This window comes from Chenopodium album, chromosome 9 (assembly GCF_948465745.1).
Source record: "Chenopodium album chromosome 9, dcCheAlbu1.1, whole genome shotgun sequence".
Classification (NCBI taxonomy): domain Eukaryota; kingdom Viridiplantae; phylum Streptophyta; class Magnoliopsida; order Caryophyllales; family Amaranthaceae; genus Chenopodium; species Chenopodium album.
This window is the reverse complement of record NC_137842.1, coordinates 52,780,909-52,801,536: the sequence shown is the minus strand read 5'-3', so window position 1 is coordinate 52,801,536 and position 20,628 is coordinate 52,780,909. Positions and strand designations below refer to the sequence as shown.

Sequence of the window (20,628 nt, the reverse complement as noted above, 5' to 3'; positions counted from 1 at the left end):
CCGCGTCGCCACCGGTAGCACTATAAACACTTGTACGCCGCCTCGCCCTGCCTCGACTACGCTTTTCCGGCTTGTAACCATCAGCACAACCAAATATAAGCATTGATATGATTGCAATAGACATAATTACCAAACATATCAATAATATCAAACCCCCTGAATTACTACTACCCCATAACTTAAATATATCAACATGATTTTCACTTGTAAATCTCAATATTCTTGCCATGTTTTTTTTTTATACTTGTTTTTTTGTAACTCTTGTTTTGGATGTGAACTTTTTTTTTATAAGAATTAGAATATGTTCTGTTATAAGAGCAGAGGGTATTTATATTGTTATTACCTATTATGATACCTTATCTTCAATGATTTTAAATTGACCGTTGATTTTTCTAAACTTAACAACCATATTATAGATTAATACTAGATAGATTCTTTTCTTAAAGTATTCCTAACTTTTTTCTCAAAAAAAATGTTTATCTAACATATATTTCAGAAAAGTTTAATTTGATAATAGATTATTCATAATTTAGTTAAATAAAAAATTTTATCAAAAATAAATAAATAATAATAATAAAAAAATAAATAATTTCTGTAAATACAGCTATGACAATTTATTTTTATTTTTTTTTTTTTGAAAAAACAATTTATTTATTTATTAAACACTATAGTTTTATTATAATTATGAGAGATTTGGGATCAATGGCGGTTAGTATTGACTTTTTCTGAACATCTAAGCCGTGCATTTAAGGCAGAGTGACCGTCTGAGATATAAGTAAATTGACCTATAATAAGTGCCTCACAAACAAGCTTGTAAGAAAAAATAAACAAGCTCGTCAAGTGGACGTTTGAATCAAGGTGTTCTAAAAAGTTCTGCAATCTGAAATTCTGAATAAATAATTGATGTAATAATTAAGGGTATGTTTGGTATCATTGTACATATATTTTTTATTTTATTTTATTTTTTTTGCAAAATCATATGATATACTCCATAGAAAAAAGAAAAAGAAAACATATGATACTTCCTCCGTTTTTAAATACTTGCTTCATTTCTCCACGTCCGGAGTTTTAGGAGAAATTGGAGAAAGTAATAAAATATGGAGGTTGTGGGCTAGTGGAAGAATAGGAGGAGAGAGAGTATTATATTGGGTCCACTAAGTGTGAGAAATGAATTAAATATTGTAAAAGCTTTCCATAAAAAGAAATTGAGCAAGTATTTAAAAACGGCTGGAAAAGAAAAGTGGAGCAAGTATTTAAAAACAGAGGGAGTATATGGTATTAATGAATAAAAAATTGGTCAAATATATTAAAATCATATTAATTTTAAAAATTGTCAACATAAGTGAAAACACATTTTACGTGTTTCTTGTTTTTAATTTAAAAAAAAATAAAAAAAAATGAAAACAAAAAACAATGTCAAACAAACCCTAAATTAGTAGATGTTAATCACTCTTCTCATAATATACAAAACTATAATTTATAGTCAAAGTAAAGAAAAAAAATTTTAAAAAAATTAATGTTTTGCATCATTTTTGGTTTTTAGTTTTTTGTTTTTTTTTTTTAAACTAAAAACCAAAAACAGGAAACAAGAAAAAGGTATTTTCACTTTTTTGTTGTCAGTTTTCAAAATTATTATGATTTTAATAAGTTTAAATAATTTTTTATTCATTATGTGACATATATCATATATTTTTATACAACAAAAAACCAAAAAACAGAAAACCACAGCAATGTCAAAAGAACATGATATAAAGTTGTATCTCTCTTAATGAGTAGTTTTATAATAGCATTTTTTTAAAATATTATTGTTAATATGTAATTAAAGGTATATGTGGGGAATTTTTTTTTATATGTGGGGAAAGATTATGTCTTAAAGATCATGCAAATAGAGAGGCGATTGTCTTCAATTACATTCAATTAAAAAAACTCTCTTTAAAAAAAACCCTAAAATTTTCTCGGTTCTCTCTCTTAAAACCTAGCCACCATAGTTAAACTTAAGGGTTTCCATCAAATTTTATCAGTGGTAAGCCCCAAATTCTTCTTAATTTAATGATTAGCCCAATAAAGATCACCAACAATATAATGATTATAGTCAGTCCCTTCATGTAGGGTTTAGTAAGTCCTTTCATGTAGGGCTTAGTATCGTTTGTTTGTTTTTAATGTGTGCATATATACAAGTTTGAAAGATTCGTCTTGCAAAATTTGTGGAATTGCGAGTCTATTGGTATAGGGGAGCAGATTTAAAAGATTTGTCTTGCAAATTTGCATATCTTGATGACCAATCAAGTTTTATCACTTTGCAACTATATACATTATTGGAGCTCCGTAAAAAAGGATGCAAACACATCAAAAATTATCCACGAGCAGTTCAGAAACAACGTGCCATTAGTTTAAAGGTGTTTAATTCTTGTATTGAGAATTTCGATCTCTTAAGGAATGATTGTAAGTGCTCAATGACTATTATTATTTAATGATTTCACCCTCCCTATTCCATTAAAAAAAAATATACAATAAAAAAAAAATATTTTGATATTTGGAAAATAGTGGTAGAGACAAATAAAAAAAGACTCACTCAATTATAATTTTTTCTTTAGAATAAACACAAAATAAATCATAGTAGCTAATTATGTGAATAGTGGAGAACTAATGTGAATATGGAGAAAATCAAAGCGTATTTAATAAATTGGTATCTACGAAGTATGTTTTTATAATGTATATTTTAACTAAATTGGTACTCCGTATTTAGGAATAAATAGTATTGTAGACACCCAAATGTGTCTCCCCAAAACCAAACCCAGTGATGAGTGTCTTTCACGTCGAATCATAATCGAATGAAGCGAAAGTGTGGAAAGTTTAGTGTTGCGGAAAGTTTTAATTTCTTTTCTCTTCTCTCTGTTTTTGAAAACTTATTTTAAGAAAACAGTCAATCCAGTTTGGTTGGTCCATGATATGGGTCCAATAGTAATGTAGTTGGATGGGGCTTGACGAGAGCTTTCCAACGATATATTATAAGCCCAATTCCGATGAATATTGAGGAAGTTATGGCCAATTTACTAAACTGGGTCCGGTTTGAGCCTTATGTGCGGCCCAATGATCTAGAGGAGGGCCTAATATGATTTATCATTCCTAATGCAATTAGGAATGGTTTTAGTCTTCTAGATTCTTCTAGAAGATTCTTTTCATTCCTAATTCAATTAGCATTGATAAATTGACTTTTGTTGATGTAGACACCCATTTGTGTCTCCCCAAAACCAAACTCAGTGATGAGTACCTTTCACGTCGAATCATAATCGAATGAAGCGAAAGTGTGAAAAGTTTAGTGTTGCGGATAGTTTTTATTTCTTTTCTCTTCTCTTTGTTTTTTAAAACTTATTTTAAGAAAACAGCCAATCCAGTTTGGTTGGTCCATGATATGGGTCCAATAATAGTGTAGTTGGATGGGGCTTGCCAAGAGCTTTCTAACGATATATTATAAGCCCAATTCCGATGAATATTGAGGAAATTATGGCCAATTTACTAAACTGGGCCCGGTTTGAGCCTTATATGCGGCCCAATGATCTAGGGGAGGGCCTAATATGATTTATCATTCCTAATGCAATTAGGAATGATTTTAGTCCTCTAGATTCTTCTAGAAGGTTCTTTTCATTCCTAATTCAATTAGCATTGATAAATTGACTTTTCAGAGTTTTAATTAAAATCAAATAGCATTTTCGAGGAAATTATACGATTTTATCCTCCAGTACGGCAAACTTATCTGATTTTCGAAAACGCGTTAAAACCAGGCTTGGCGCCTGACTCCAGGCATTGGCGCCTGGAACCAAACCTGGCGCCTGGCGCCAGTTAGCCAGGGTTTGCGCCAGCTCTGTTTTTCGTGCGTCAGACTCTGTTTTGTTTATTTTATCTTTTTGGCTGATTTTCTCTATAAATAATGTCGTAAAAACTCCGTTTTCATTCACCAATTCTCACGAATTCTCATCAACAATCAGTTTTCATTCGCAATCTTTAATTCTCTAATTCTCTCTTCATTCATCCATCTCTCTTCTCAAACCTTGTTTTCAAATACAAAATTCCGCATTCATTAGACTTAGATACACCTAGCCATATTCGAAGTTGCCTTCGCCCTAGACGTGAAAGGTTTTAATTTCTGAGGGTTTGGTCCCAAATCTCTATTTCAATTATTTAATTTAATTGTTGTTTATTATTTTCCTTGAAGTTACTAACGTGTGTATTTTGTTATTAGAAAGAGGTACGAAGCATCAAAGTAAGTGCTTTAATGGTTTTAATTGATATTATGATGTAGTAATCATGTTTACATTGTTATGATATTCCTAGTATCATGTCTTGGGTAATTTTAATATTAAATATGATTGTTGTGATGCTTCCTATGTTCTTCCTAATATTTATGATTGATAGTATCATGTTAGGGCTAAAGATTTGATTTTTATTGCTTAGTGACATGCTAGAGTTTGTTATTAATCTTGTTAGTATCATGCCTAGGATCTTGCTATTATTATTATGCTTTAATATTAACATGAATATGATTATGATTATAATTGTTATAATTCATGATGATTATGAATATTATTGTTATTATTATTTTGATATTATTATTATTATAATTATTATTTATGATTATTTATTATGTTGCTTGATTATATTTATTTTTATTGCTTGATCACACCTTTTATGCATGTTTAAAGGGAATTGGTACTTGTAATCATGCTTAATAAGATAATTAATAATCTTGTTTAGGGTTAATTGTGATTATAATTCAAGTGATCGCCAATAATAGATTTATTTGTGCATTAATAATCAACCAACAAAGATTAAACAGGTTTAGGGTTAATCTATTGATTGCATGTTAGTCAGAAAGCGCACATGAATGCGATCAGAATAAAGTAGAGGCCTATTATTAGGGCAGGTTCAATCTCTTTTAGGTTGGATTTGTACCTTCATCCCCGAACCCTTATTTGGTTCTAGACCTTATGGAGTTGACGATCTCTTGGATCGTTAAGGGGTGTAACCTTCATCCTATGAACGGTTTACAAGTTCCTAAAACTTGTTGGCGACTCTTTTGCTCTATCTTCTTCCCTTTTGGACGCCACCGTACTTTAGTATATGATCACAGTGGGGTTCAAGCTAGGGGTTAACGCTTGAAATTATTCCCTACAGTTGACTTTTCAGAGTTTTAATTAAAATCAAATAGCATTTTCGAGGAAATTATATGATTTTATCCTCCAGTACGGCAAACTTATCTGATTTTCGAAAACGCGTTAAAAACAGGCTTGGCGCCTGACTCTAGGCATTGGCGCCTGGAACCAGGCCTGGCGCTAGTTTTGGTGTCTGGCGCTAGTTAGCCAGGGTTTGTGCCACCTCTGTTTTTTGTGCATCAGACTTTGTTTTGTTAATTTTATCTTTTTGGCTGATTTTCTCTATAAATAACGTATTAAAAACTCCGTTTTCATTCACCAATTCTCACGAGTTCTCATCAACAATCAGTTTTAATTAACATTCACCTACAATCAGTTTTCATTGAATTAATTCTCTAATTTTCTCTTAATCATTCTCCATCATTCATCTTTCTCTTTTTCTAAACCTTGTTTTTGTAATACAAAATTCCGCATTCACAAGATCTAGAAACACCTAGCCATATTTGAAGTTGCCTTCTCCCTAGACGTGAAAGGTTTAATTTCTGAGGGTTTGGTCCCAAATCTCTCTTTCAATTATTTAATTTAATTGTTTTGTTTATTATTTTCCTTGAAGTTACTAACGTGTGTATTTTGTTATTAGAAAGAGGTACGAGGCATCAAAGTAAGTACTTTAATGGTTTTAATTGATATTATGATGTAGAGATCATGTTTACATTGTTATTATGATATTCCTAGTATCATGTTTAGGGAAAAGGTTATAATATCAAAAATATATTAAATATGATTGTTACGATGCTTCCTATGTTCTTCCTAATATTTATGATTGCTAGTATCTTGTTAGGGTTAAAAATTTGATTTTTATTGCTTAGTGACATGCTAGGGCTTGTTATTAATCTTGTTAGTATCATGCCTAGGATCTTGCTATTATTATGCTTTAACATGAATATTATTATTATTATTATTATTATTATTAATTATGATTGCTATGATTATGATTTTATGATTATAATGTTTATTATAATTTTATTGTCATGATTATTATTATGTTGCTTGATATTTTATTTTTTGCTTGATCACACCTTTTTGCATGTTTAAAGGGAATTCGTACTTGTAATCATGCTTAATAAGATAATTAATAATCTTGTTAGGGTTAATATGATTATAATTCAAGTGATCGCCAATAATAGATTTATTTGTGCATTAATATTCAACCAACATAGATAAACAGGTTTAGGGTTAAACCTATTGATTGCATGTTAATTAAAAAGCGCACATGAATACGATCAGAATAAAGTAGAGGTCTATTATTAGGGCAGGTTCAATATCTTTTAGGTTGGATTTGTACCTTCATCCCCGAACCCTTATTTGGTTCTAGACCTTATGGAGTTGACGATCTCTTGGATCGTTAAGGGGTGTAACCTTCACCTCGTGAACGGTTTACAAGTTCCTAAAACTTGTTGGCGACTCTTTTGCTCTATCTTCTTCCCTTTTGGACGTTACCGTACTTTAGTGTATGATCACAGTGGGGTTCAAGCTAGGGGTTAACACTTGAAATTATTCCCTACAAGTATACAAGTACTCATATGACTATATTTGATCTTATGTATATAGTATAAACATTAGTCAAAATGGTGTATAGTGTAAAAGTCAAAATGGAACCTTTTAAAAAACAAAGTGAGGGTACATATTATTTATTAGTTTTTTCTAAATGACGCACTTTGCTTCAACGTTCATTTTTTTTTTAAATGACATATTTTGTCTTCTGAAAACATATTGTACTAATTTTCATTATATATCTTCTCTTCAATAATCTCTCACGATAGAGATAAGAGACTAGAGTAGTTGGGTAGGACTTCGACTTGCAGGCTTGAGGCAAGGGGTGAGACTAGAGTAGTTGGTTGGAACTTCGACTTGCAAGCTTGAGGCAAGGGGTTGAATCTTACCTAGTATATTCTAAGAGTGATTTCCTTTAAATCTCCCTCTTTTAAGACGGGTTTCCCATTTTATAATTTTTCAATTGTCTCATATGGGTCCCTAATATGTAATTTTCTAACAAATAACACTACTCCCTCCGTTTTTTTTAAGTGTTACAATTTGACCTTTTTGCTATTCACATAATGATTTTGACTTGATTAGTTTACTAATCTAAGGAAAACAAATATTATTGTATAATATATTCTTGGATTCAGGGTATACTTTTATAATATCAAATTTCCTATAATTTTACTACTCCCTCCGTCCCCTTTTGATAGTCCCTAATGGACAAATTTTAGTCCAAAATGTTCACTCCATTTGCCTTTTCCAACAACCACTAATATTAAATTTTTACCAAAATTCCCTCCAATTTGCAACAATATTTGTGCAAATTTAATTTTCCCGCATACATTTTATTTTTCAATGTACTTTTATTACTTTCTTTCTCTAGTTTTTTGCATATCCAATGTCAATTTACTTTTTCAATATATTTTAACTATTCTTATTTGTGTTTATTAATTCCTGTGAAAAATGCTCATAAGGGACTATCAAAAGGGGACGGAAGGAGTAACATATAATTCGATAAATTAGTGGTCAAGGTCATATCTCGGCAATGCGTATTTGATCAAATTATAACAATTAAAAAAACACAAAGGGAGTATATAAGCAAGGGCGAAGCTACATGGGGGGCGGGTGGAGGCCCGGCCCCCATGGACCAATTTCGTGGCCTTTAATCTTAACTGCTAGCCCCTATAAGTTTTCGAATAAATATTATCTCCGTTTCATATTATTTGCAATGATTTGACATAAAGTAGAGAGGAAAAAATGTCTAATCGTTGCAAATAATATGAAACAGATGTACTCCCTTCGTGTTTTTAATAAGTGTTACAATTTGACCAAACACGCCGAGGCACAAGTTTGATTGACCATTAATTTATGTTATTATATATTAGTAAAATTATAGAAAAGTTGATATCATGAAAGTATATATTATAACGAATCTAACGATGTATTATACAATGACATTTGTTTTTTTATATATTGGTAAATTAATCAAGTCAAAAGTTCAAAACCATTACGTGAATAGTGAAAACACTTATTAAAACACAAAGGGAGTAGTAATATTCTTGTAATAACTTAAGTTGTATTTAACAATTGCCGTAGTGGTTTGAATCCCATTGTTTGGGGTTTTAAACTTTTAATTAGATCCTAGGATAAGCCCGTTTTCACATTAATTTTTTATTAAAGTTTTAGTCGGCCCCTATAGCTTTAAAATCCTGGATTCGCCCCTGTATATAAGTATGTATGTATCTCCCAAAAGGGTATCCCAGATATTGAAAGGAGTCAATGAGTAATGAAAAATAATAAAATATCAACACTATTTAAAAGAAATATTCCAAATGGTTTTATAATAGCACAAGGAGTCAATGGCTGTAACTCTTGACAATTTGAAATTACCTAACGTCTATGCAGCCCTAGAGATGTCAGTTTCTGACCCGAACCGTTAAATCCGACTGTTTCGAACCGATCCGAAAAGGAACTGAACTGTTTAAAACCCGATTTTTGGAAATCGAAAACTGACCCAAACCAATTTTTTCCAAACCGAAACTGAACTAAACCGAATTTGTGCAAACCGTTACTAACCCGACCCGTTATCAAGCCAAACCGTTACAACCCGAAACTGAAAGCAACCCAAACTGATTACGTTTAAACCCGATAGTAACCCAACCCGTTTTAAACCGAAAACCGTTAAAACCCGATAAAAATCCGATAAACCTAAATCGTTCCAACCCGTAACCCGTTGTGACCGAACCGGTTATAATCCGTAACCCGTTGTGACCGAACCGTTTACGACCCGTAGCCCGTTATGACCAAACCGTTTAAAACCCGTAACCCGTTATGACTGAGTCATTTACAACCTGTTACCCAATATGTTTATGATATAATCTGTTTCAACCCACTACTCGATAAACCCAACTTATTTATGACTTGACTTGATTATCACATGACTCGTTCCTACCCATTATCTGACTAATTCGACTCGATAATCATCCGACTCAATTTTAACCCGATATGATTTTGATTAGAAACCCGTTTCAAATTGGGTAAACTCGTTTTCAAACCAACCAAGTTCAATCTAAACCGATTATAACCGAAACAATAATGGTTGGACCCGATTTCACCCGATCTATTTTGAACCGAAACCCATTTTCGAACCGACCCAGTTAAACCCAAACTGATTATGACCCGAACCAATTACGACCCGTCCTGATTAAGACCCGAACTGTTTTTAACCGAAACCCACATTAAATGGGCTAAACCCGTTTTCAAACCGACCCAGTTCAACCCAAATTGATTATGACCCGAACCGACTAGAACCCGACCCGATAAGGACCCGATCCGAATAGAAACTGCAATTAAAAAAACCAAACCGAATTGACCCGATAATTTTCAAAACCGACCCGCTTATTATTTTAATCCGTTATAAACCGACCCGTTATAATCCGAAACTGATAAACCCAACCCAAACCCGAACTGTTTAACCGAATTGACACCCCTATGCAGCCCCCATTTGCCATGTGGTCGTGTGGACTAAGCCAAAGTGTACGTCTGCGAATTGCGGAAAGTTCGTTGATAAGTGCTCTTCATAAACAAGCACGTCAAACTCATTATTTTGCGCAACTTCACAACTTCAACTTGTACAGTTGTACTATTCAAATTAGAGCTGTTAAAACCGAACCGACGCGAAAAAAATTATTCGTTTCAAACTGTAACCAATCTAATTTTATCCGAGAAATTCAAGACCCAAATCCGTTCTATAGTCGAACTGAACTTAACCCAAATCCGAACTTGACCCGATCTGAACTTAATCCGGCATCGATTTGATCCGACCTGAACTCAACCTGAATCCGATTTGACTAGATCTAAACTCAAATCGAACCGATTAGATCCGACCCGAGCTCAACCCGATCCGAAATTAACCCGGCATATAGATCTAATCCAATCTGTTTTCACCCGAACATATATTAATCTGACCCGATTTTAATTCGATTTTATTTTTACCCGATCCGAATTTAGCTTAACCATAATTAATTATCGACCTTTTTATTCAAGTTCTTATACTACTATATTTACTAATTATTAATCAAAACTTTTGCATGCCCCCAGTTTACAATAATTTTATTGTACATCGAACATCTTGCGAAAAGTGACCCTATTTTTTTTTTATTTATTTATTTTTTTATAAAAGTGACCTTTTTTCTAACAAAAGTGACCCTCTTTTCACAAAAATTACTTTTTTTTTTCACAAAAGTGATCCTTTTTTTCACAAATGTGACCCCTTTTTTTTACAAAAAAACCACCATAACATGAAAATCACAACAAACCAAACTATAATATAATGCTAAAAAAAATTCATAAATAGCACAAACATTAACATAAATCATGAAAATGTTAGCAAAATGTAGCTTGAAAATTAGCAGAACATAATATGAATGGTGAAAGAAAAAGTTAAAAAACAAAAAACAAAAAAAAAAAAAATGAAATTGACATATTGCGCCATTGCGGCAACAAAATTCCAACAAAAAAAAAAAGAAAAAGAGTACTTGCAATTAGATCATCTTCTTCCTCATTGTTTTTACTGAGCATCAATTTGCAAGTCTACTGAAAATGACGAAATCAATTGATTTGAAAACTTCAAAAAAAAAAAAAAAAAAAAGGAATTAATCTACATCAAACTATAACTAAGGCCCTGTTCTTTTCACCTTAAAAAAAAATATTAAGTAAAAATAATTTCAGTTCAGTAAAAATAAGTTCAGTTCAGTAAAATTAATTTCACTTCAATAAAAATAACTTCAATTCAGTAAAATTCAGTTTTCTTAAAGAAGAATTATAATAGGAAATCAGTAAAAATAATTTAAGTTTAGTAAAAATAAGTTCAGTTCAGTAAAAATAAGTTCAGTTCAGTAAAAATAATTTCAGTTCAGCAAAATTAAGGTGAATCAAACAAGGCCTAACTTGAAAATCGAACAAACAAAGATTGCTGCAACAAGCTTGAATTAATAAAAAAAGAAGAGAAATCAACCTTGACTAGAGGATGGAGAAAAAAAGGAAGAGAGATAAAGATGTCTGAAAGAAAGAAGAAGAAATGAGATGAGGAGAGAGAATAATAAATTTTGGGTGGGGAAAATTTCGCACGTGTGAACACGGGTCTTGCTTTCCTGTTTTGTCCGCCATTCATTATATAGTGTACATCGGATGTAATTGAACATTTTGTGATTATTAATAAGTTGACGTTTTTTACCACAAAGAAATAATCCGGAGTAACAAGTTTACTTCATATATACCAATTATATAAAATTACTTTCTATGCTTTATATTCGTCTCATCTAAAATTTGTTACAAATAATTTGTTATACTTAAATATTAAAACCTCTTCTTTCAACTCGATAAAAAATATGATACATGAATGACTTGATATTGACCCAATAATAAGATAAAAACTCAATAATAACTCTAGTTTAAAAATAACTTTATTTGGATATGAATTAGGCCAACTCGATTAAAGTCCAACCAAACATAGAAAGGAATTGAATTAAAATTGACCAATTAATGAATCAATAGATCAACCTTATCTTAATCAAACCGAACTTGACCCAACTGAAATCATTCGAACTGAAATCAACTCGACCCAAATTCATCAGACCCGAAATTAACCCGGTTAAACTCGTTATGAACCTAATCCGAATTTATCTGAACCAAACATGAACCGATCTGGATTTGACCCGACCCATATCCGATCTGGACTCGATAGACCATGACCCGAATTTGATCCAACCCAATTTGACCCGACCCGATCCAAATTAAAAGAATAATTTTAACCCAAACATATTCGACCTGAACATATCCGACCCGAATAGACCAACCCAAACTCCATCCGGTTATCTGAATTGACACCTCTAATTCAAATAGTTGATGAACTAGATTACAACCTAGTCTATTTATTTCATTGCAAGGGTGAGAATTGATCCCAAGATCTCTTGGAAGTAGGAGGGAAGCTCTAACCACTTGAGCCATCCCTCACCGTCTTTGTTATTGGTTTGTAGACAAACTTCTTAGGGTTCATTTAGTTCATAAAGTGGTATGGCTGTATGAGTTTGGAATTAGGAACGAAATTAGGGTGATATGAGGTATGAGGTTGAACTTGATTCTTAATACATTGTGTTTAGTTCTTGTTTAGGAATAAGTTTTTTTTAATTTTATTTGATACCTAAAGCCTAAAGGTGTGGTACGAGCCATACCCACCTGCCCCCTTCGTTTCTAAACCCCATACTTTGTAGGTTTGGCTCGTTTAAGGTATGGGTTGGTAGGGGTTTTACTCATTTCAACCCTATACCTCGCTCATACCTAAAACCTACGAACCAAATACCCCTTATTACTAATCAGATTTGCAAAGGGTATGAATTAGTGAGTAGTCTGTAATACTTAGGGGCCGTTTGGTTCGCACGAGGGAATCGGAATGGAATGATCAAAGGGAAAGGAGAAGAATGGAATGAAAATACCCTATTTTTGCTTTGTTGTTTGTTTTTAAAACAAAGAAAACATTCCCACCACCACACCACCACCACCACCACCACCACACATTTCATCTTTCTCAGCCGCGTGAGCCTCGACCACCCCTCATCCTCACCCCCACCGGTTTCCCCCTCCCCTTGTCAGCGCCGACCACCCCCACCCAGCCTTCCCTACACTCAGTCCCACCCCGACTCCTACACTCAACCCCACCTCGACTCTCACCTCAAACAACCCCCAAAAACCAGCCCCCTCTTCGGAATTACCCCTTCCCCTGTTTTTCAGCACCCCTAGCCCTAATTTCGCACCCGTAAAACCCAAAAAATCCGAAACCCTAAAAAACGGGTTTTCTAGGTTAACGGGTTTTTGGGTGGGGGATTAAAATTGGGGGGCCGGAAAAAAGGGGAGGGGGCAATTTCCGAGCAGGGGGGTCGATTTTTTGGGGGTGGTTTGGGGTGGGGATGATGGTTTCGGGGGAGAGGGAGATCGGGGCTAGGGGTGGTTTTTGCGGGGGAGGGGGTGCAGCGATGGTCGGGGGAGGTGCAGTGGTGGTCAGGGGAGGCTCGGCGGTGGTCAGGGTAGGGGCGGTGGTGGTCTGGACTGGTTTTCCGGTGGTGTTTGTAGGTGTGAAGGTGGTGATGTGGTGGTGTGAAGGTGGGTAGGGAAAGGGAATGGGAAAGTCTAGGGGGGTGGGGAATGAAGTTGGAAGGATTTGGGGTAATGAGGAGGGTAAAGGGAATGATTAAAAGTGCTAAACAAACATCAACAAAGGGAATCAAGCCAGTTGATTCCCATTCCCTTTCCTGATTACCCCCAACCAAACGGCCCTTTAGGTGATAATTAGATGGGGTAAATTGATTAAAAAAATAGTAAAAAGTTTTCTGTTTGAAATACATTTATTAATTGGGTCCTTTATATTAATTGGGTTCCGCTCGGGAAGGGGAGGGGTGGGGGTGTTTTTCGGCAAGGGGAAGGGGAGGGGGTGAGGTGTTTTCCGGTGGGGAAAGGTGTGGGGGCTATATTGTTTTTGTTTTTTGTTTTTTTTTTTTTTTTTTTTTTTTTTTTTTTTTTTTAAATATACGATGTATATATTTTTGAATACTGAAATTGCTACCACTTGACATTTAAAAGGAAAAAAATCTTTTAATTAGGTCACTGGTCATTTGCCCTGCTAAACTAAAATGTTTCCTAAAATTGAGATTATTTATATTAGGAAAATGATAAACATATCACTTAGGGCTATGTATAAGAACCTAAAAAAAAAAAATCTTAAGGATAACTTAACATTAATTACTCACGCATAATTTTATCATCTATTCTCAAATCTCAACTTAATTCCATTTTAAAAAGTACATTAAATGCTTATATATAGCTCTAAGGAGTAGGGCTATATATATCATTAATTCATTACCCTTTATATTATACAGTGTGTCCCAAAGTTACATTAATAATACCAAATTTTCCTAAACAATTTTGATATGATTATGACCCAGCATTCTTTTGATGCATGCTGATGAAGATACACAGTTCATAACTTCTAATATTAGACATCTAACAAATGCAAGTATAATAAGCTGGATTCTCCAAAAGAATGAAAAGTTGGACTTTGACCTTATTAAAGATGGAAAATTTAACATAAAAAAACTCGCGAAAAGAAGGAAGACTGATGCAAACGGGTAGTACCTGAAGGTATATACAAGGCTATCTTTTGCAAAAATAACTCCCAATTTCCTTTACATTTACAAGTTGCAACAAATCAGCAGACAAACAGATTACTGCAGAACAGAATACAAAGAAACCAGCTATATGCTCTAGTTACAATAAAGAATGGCACCTATCTATTATATATTTTCGATTGAATCAGTAATATGAATTGTTTGAACTTGCTGATGAAACTATACAATTTTCGGGAATAGTAAATGACACAAACCAAATTCCTTCAAAAAGTTGCTTTCCAATAGTCTCTAGTTTTCCAATATTGGTGCGAGTTCCTACAAAAATAAGGAAAATGTTAATTCAGATCAAATCAAGTTATTATAATTAAACAACAGGAATAAGCAGCAAGATGAATTGAAGATTAATGCGAGCAGAAATATAGACATACCCCTGCAGACTGGAACAACATATCATGCAGATTAGCGGCCTTCAGCAGTCTTTCCCTTTTAGGATCCACAGGGGATGCTCTGAAAGCATGATTTGCTAAATATGACTTGGAAGGAGGATTTCTTGAAGACATAGAAGGCAAAGTACGAGAGAGCCAAGATTCAGATGGAGACTTCGGTAGTAGTGGTGTCAGAGCAAGTGGAGAGCTGCAATTTTTTGAATGCTTCGTACTTTTAGCATCTTGTTTGGATGGCTGTTTAACAATAATTAAATTGACATTTTGTTCAACTTTCTCCAAACATTTCATGTCTTCCCCGATTTCCTGGAAAGATTTCTCTGAAGTAGACACTGCACTACAATAAGTGGTATCTGAACTTTTAGAATGGGTCATCGCTTTTTCACCAGCACAGATATCTTGCAGTGAATAGTCAACTGAGGGGTTCCTTCCCCTGGATTCTGATGAGCTTGAGTTTGAATGTCGAGATTCTACCATTCTTTCATAATCTACATACAAGGTCTTTTCTTCTGCAGGATTTACAAGACAAGATATTCTATCGGTTTTAGGAGGTGCTGCAAATTCTAATTCTGTGCAGTCATTTTTAGGCGAGTTTACCCTATAGCCACTGAGATCTCTAGGTTCTCCAGGCAGACCAAGAAACTGCTTCTCTTTATCAAGAAATCTCTGTGGTGATGCAATCTTCTCCCGCAACATGCCTTTGCGAACCAAATGGATATTCATTAATGATTCATTTGTGGGAACAGGAGCATGTTGGTGACTGGTTCTTTTCATTCCACCTCTTTCATTTTTTGTCCCAACCTGCATAGAATTTAAATTGCTTCCTTTTTTAGGCCAATTGCATTAATGTGAGTTATATAATTTTGAGAAGCGCATTGTTCACGCCTACCTTGTTTTCATCATCTCTAAATGCTCCTGCATATGTAGATCTTGTGCGTACACTTCGGACAGAGGAAATTACTTCCACATGATCTCTCATTCCTGGTATAGGATTCAACATACAAAATCTTGGCAATAAACCACAAAGTTTGACTGATAAGTCCTCTGGTCCATCAGATTCATCCTCCTCGTCTGCTTCCTCACCTATCTCTTCACCATTGATCCTTTGAAGAAAGGTGTCCGGAGTTGAGTAATATTCTGGGAACTGCTTTTTCAATGTTACTACTTTTGTTATTGGTTTTTCCTGCTCTCTGGCTACATTGTGTTTTCTAGAAGCAAATGGAGGTACTTCTGAAGCCACAGCTTTTGCAGCAGGAAGAAACCTACCCATCATAAATTCTTGTGTCTGAGGATCTGAAAAGGCTCCAGATGACTCTGGACCATCCAATCCACTCACTCCACTAACACTGCAGTTATAGAATGACTCAGTCCTAGAAAGTGTATCTCGAGCATCTACATAGGTCACATCTTCATCTTCTGAGCTAGAATTATACTTTTCTTCTTCCTTCTCAGATCCTTTAACATCCAGGTGGTCCTTGTTTGGAGAAGAAGTCTCTATTGACTGAGGAATGCTGATTTCTGCTTGGTATCTCGAGACAGAAGTCGGCGAATCTTTCTGGATTTTGTCTGTTTCTTTTTGCATATGAGTTGCAATCCTCCCTGGTGGCAATTTTGGAGTAGGAGGCAGCCATTTGAGAGTAACTTTTCGTGATTTGTTTTCATCCTTTGGTCTTCCTGGCATTTGCTCCCACTTAAAAGGAACAACACCAGGATTTCTAACTGGACCTGATTTCAGCTCTGATTTATAGTATGGAAGAGGAGGCAAACTTGAATGAGAAACAAGATCCTTCCTTTTGTTTTCAGGTGGAGCTGTAAGTGATGAGCCACGCCTCACAGAGAGAATGGGTTGGTTAAAATTCAATTGTTTTTGCTCCATATTCTTCAATTTCATGAAACAAAATTTTCTGTAAACAGGATAAACCATTAAGTTGTTAGGAACAATGAAAAATTAAATCTATAGAAGAAACAAAGACACATTTATGGAGATAACAAGAGGAGACAACGAAAGGTACAAATTATGCACGTTGATTGCCAATTCTTATAGCTGCGCACTACAAACTATTGAAATACCTAAATAACAATCATGTACAGGTAAAATGATCATAACTTAAATTTATACACTGTAAAAGTAGTTTGCATGCCTGGAAGTCACACTATCATTGGATTTATATGATTTTAAGGCTGAGACCCAAGAAAAATGAAAACAAGAAAATCAAATTTCCTGACTCACATCACTAACATTAAAGGCAATTCACAGGCATCAATATCCCCAGTGAAAATGGTGTGCTGGACTGCTGGTTAGTGTTAATACATCGTTAAGATATATAAGTCTCTTCATTGACAAATAATCAAGGAATACATAACTCTTGATGCAATTTTCAGCAATTGTTGCCAAAAGCTGACTCCCTGATTAGCCATCTAGAGCAATAAGCCAAATGATACACCTCACCCTTCCATAAGTTTCAAAACAGACTCACACCATGGTTAACCTGTCAACCCCCACTACCATTTACCCCTCCACATACATCTTCATGGTCCCAAACTGAAATCCTTAAAGTGGAAAGGTTTTTGTGGCGCCGATAAACAAGCATTTGGTATACACTACATATATCCATGTAGTGGCAAGACACCAACGTTATGACTCACATGCTCTTGTTGTAATTGAATTAAAACATATCAATGGCATTCATTATTATATAGTTGAATAGTACGACACCGCTATTATCAACCAGAACATTCTAAAACACGACATTTTTTAGTATAGGTGGTTCTTCCTTTGGAAAATATTGAGTCAAACACAACAAACACACACACACACTGTTCTGCCCTCCCTCCCAAGTGAAACTACTGTCCTACAGCCACCTACAGCCAGAGGGAATGATAATGCATTTGACAGCAAAAGTTTCGCATACTTCACTTAGAAAGCAGTTTACATTTGAAAATTTAAAACCTTTCTCAAGTTTACTAGCTATTTTCTAGGAACAATGTGAATGTTGTAGAAAGTCTAAAACCCTGAGTCAAAATCTCAGACTTATGAGTTCTAAAGTTTCAACTTAATTTGACTTACTTAGTTACTTTCAATCAGAAACTAGCCTACCTACCTTGATACTCCTATTAAATACATTGAAAATTTACAACATGTCAACATGCACGATATAGAATACATACATAACTACATAAGTAATCTTTGATCACAATAACTTCATAAACGAAAGTGAATAAAACCAAATAAAATCAATCAAATTCATTACCAACAAAGTCAAATTTCTTCTTTTTTATTTACTTTTTTTTTTTCTTTGTTGGAACATTTCAACTCACCCAACTCCATCAAAACATTAATCAGCTCATAGTTTCAAACTCATATCCCTATTTGTTTCAATCATTTTTTTCACAATTTGAAAAAAAAATACATAAATTATCCGAGAAATCCAACTCCATCAAACACTATGATACCAATCATTGTTTCGTATTTTCAAATTTCAAGAATTTGGGCATACCAATTACACTTCAATAATTAAATAATTGAAAAAAAATTGAATACGAAATTAAAAATTAGCAAAATTCAAAGCTTACCCAAAAAACCCAATTCAGTAATCAGTAGAAAAACCAATCTTAATCCAAAAAACAACCCAATAAAGATTGATAGAGAAAGACACACACCTGAGAGAAAAAGGGTTTTTTTTTTTTCCAAAGTAGTAGATGAACTATTTGATGAAATGATTGAATGAAAAAGAAAAACTTTAACCAAATCTTTATCTTTTTCACAAAACCAAACTGGAAAGCAAGAAAGAAAGAAAGAAATGTAAAAGGAATAAAAGGAGATTGAGATTGGAAAATGGAAGAAAGAGAGAGAGAGAATAAACCAAGTTGTACGCTTTTGTTTACTTCACCGCCGAGGTCACAGTTTCGCCATTACCAATGACAATTTCCCATTTTTATTTACTCAAATTTGTAACTGCTACTGTACTTTCATTTATTTTGTTTGCATGTGTTTGTAGGAAACTTTGAACAGAGAAATATAATTAATATAAAGTTGATAATGATAAAATTTATTAATGATAAAATTTTTAATATCTTGTTTTTTTATTCATTATAAATTTCTTAGTCACAAAGTGTTGGATCATGTAATGATGCATTATTAAATTGAAGTGGGGGTGTTGTTATTGTCACACATTCATTAATCATTAGTTTATTACTCTAGAATTGTTAAAAAGAGAAGGGGTCAATTTGGCATTATATTAATCATTTATAGTAGTGTTTAGGTAAGTGGAGTAGAAGTATGTAGCGCAAGTAATTGTCAATGCTTAATTAATTAAAAAAAAATAGTGGTGCTATTAACACTTGTAATAGAGTGATAGGAAAGTTTTAGATCATGCAATGAAGTAATGTATGCTGGAAGCCTCGAAGAGTTGAAGGTATACTAGCAGTACTGTCAAACAGTTGAGAGTTCGGGTTCGGTTCGGTTTGAAATCGGTTCGGTATTAAATCGATTCGGTATTAAATCGGTTTAAGTGTCTCGCGGGTCGGTTTCAGATCGGTTTAAATAGTTATCGATTCGATTCGGTTTCGGTTTATTTTTGAGCGGTTTTAATTCGATTCAGGTTGTAAACAGTCCGGGTAGTAAATGGTTTGGTGCAGACGGGTTGTGGTTTGTTAACGGTTCGATGTAAACGGTTTTTATCCCAGTTCGATCAAACAGTTTCGAGCTGGAAACAGTTTCGGGTTAGAAACAGTTCGGTTCTTTTTCGGTTCAGTTTATAACTAATTCGGCTATTTTTCGGTTCAGTTCATAACTGGTTCGGTTCTTTTTCGGTTCATACTATGATACTAATTTGGCAGGAAGATATTTTATACTATGATAAATTTTCAATTAATATTAATTTGGTAGGAAGAATTTTTGTACTATGATAATATTTCAAATTCTTAATAATGGTTCTTTGTACTATCAATAGTAAGATTATTTTGCTTAATCCATATAATTACATTAAAAAAAAGTTGGGAAAAATAATAATGCTTGATCGGTATTAAACATGTGTGCATAATTAAATTTCATTTAAAACACCTTTTAACTTGATTTTAATATTCTCTTTATAGTAAGCATTTTGTAGCCGATTCGATTATAAACGGTCTGGTTCATAAACGATTCGGTTTACAAGCGGTTTGGTTTATAAACGGTTTTGTTTATATACAGTTTGGTGCAAACGGGTCGCGCATTGTTAACGGTTCGGTGTAAACGGTTTTTATCCCAATTCAAATGGTTTCGGGTTGAAAGCAGTTTCGGGTTAGAAACAGTTCGATTCTTTTTCGGTTCGGTTTTATTTTAGTTCGGTTTTAAATTGGCTCAGTTCATTAACGGGTTCGGTTCTTATACGATGTAACGTTATTCGGATCGGTTCGGTTCGGTTTCGGGTTCATTCACATACGGTTCGGGTTGGTTTTCGGTTAAAAAAAAACGGTTTTTAATCGGTTCGGTTTTCATTAGAGTTGGTTTATTTCGGGCAATTAAACGGCTTCGGTTTGAAATTTGACAGCACTATATACTAGTATGCCATATATCTATGTGAAAATACATTTAGTTTAGCAGAAATTCTACACTAAACAACTCAAATTGCTATGTATAGATAAAGCAACGTACTATAATGTAAGTGCGTCTATGTGGGAACATACATGAATATGCTTGACAATCATCAAAAGTTAGATTTGACATATAACTATAGAGATAAAAAAAATAAAAAAAATAAAAAAGGAGTCGCCAATAAGTTTTTAAGGATTTTGTTAACGTTTATGGATCATTAAAGTCAACCACAAATATGG

At 33.8% G+C, this 20,628-nt stretch overlaps 1 protein-coding gene across 3 annotated transcripts; it reads right to left on the bottom strand.

The window, feature by feature from the left end:
• Positions 1–14,510: 14,510 nt before the first annotated feature.
• LOC145559861 (uncharacterized) lies at positions 14,511–18,810 on the bottom strand. Of its 3 annotated transcripts, none has more exons than XM_081621140.1 (4): positions 18,678–18,810; positions 15,704–16,718; positions 14,800–15,615; positions 14,511–14,686 (listed from the first exon to the last, which is right to left on the bottom strand). In XM_081621140.1, exons 2-4 carry the CDS (start codon positions 16,703–16,705, stop codon positions 14,660–14,662), a joined length of 1,845 nt encoding a protein of 614 aa, XP_081477266.1. In that variant the 5' UTR covers positions 16,706–16,718; positions 18,678–18,810; the 3' UTR covers positions 14,511–14,659. The 3 variants fall into 3 exon arrangements, with proteins under 3 accessions (XP_081477266.1, XP_081477267.1, XP_081477268.1); XM_081621141.1 differs by lacking the exon at positions 18,678–18,810 and adding an exon at positions 18,388–18,651; XM_081621142.1 differs by lacking the exon at positions 18,678–18,810 and adding an exon at positions 18,475–18,651.
• Between the last annotated feature and the right edge of the window lie 1,818 nt (positions 18,811–20,628).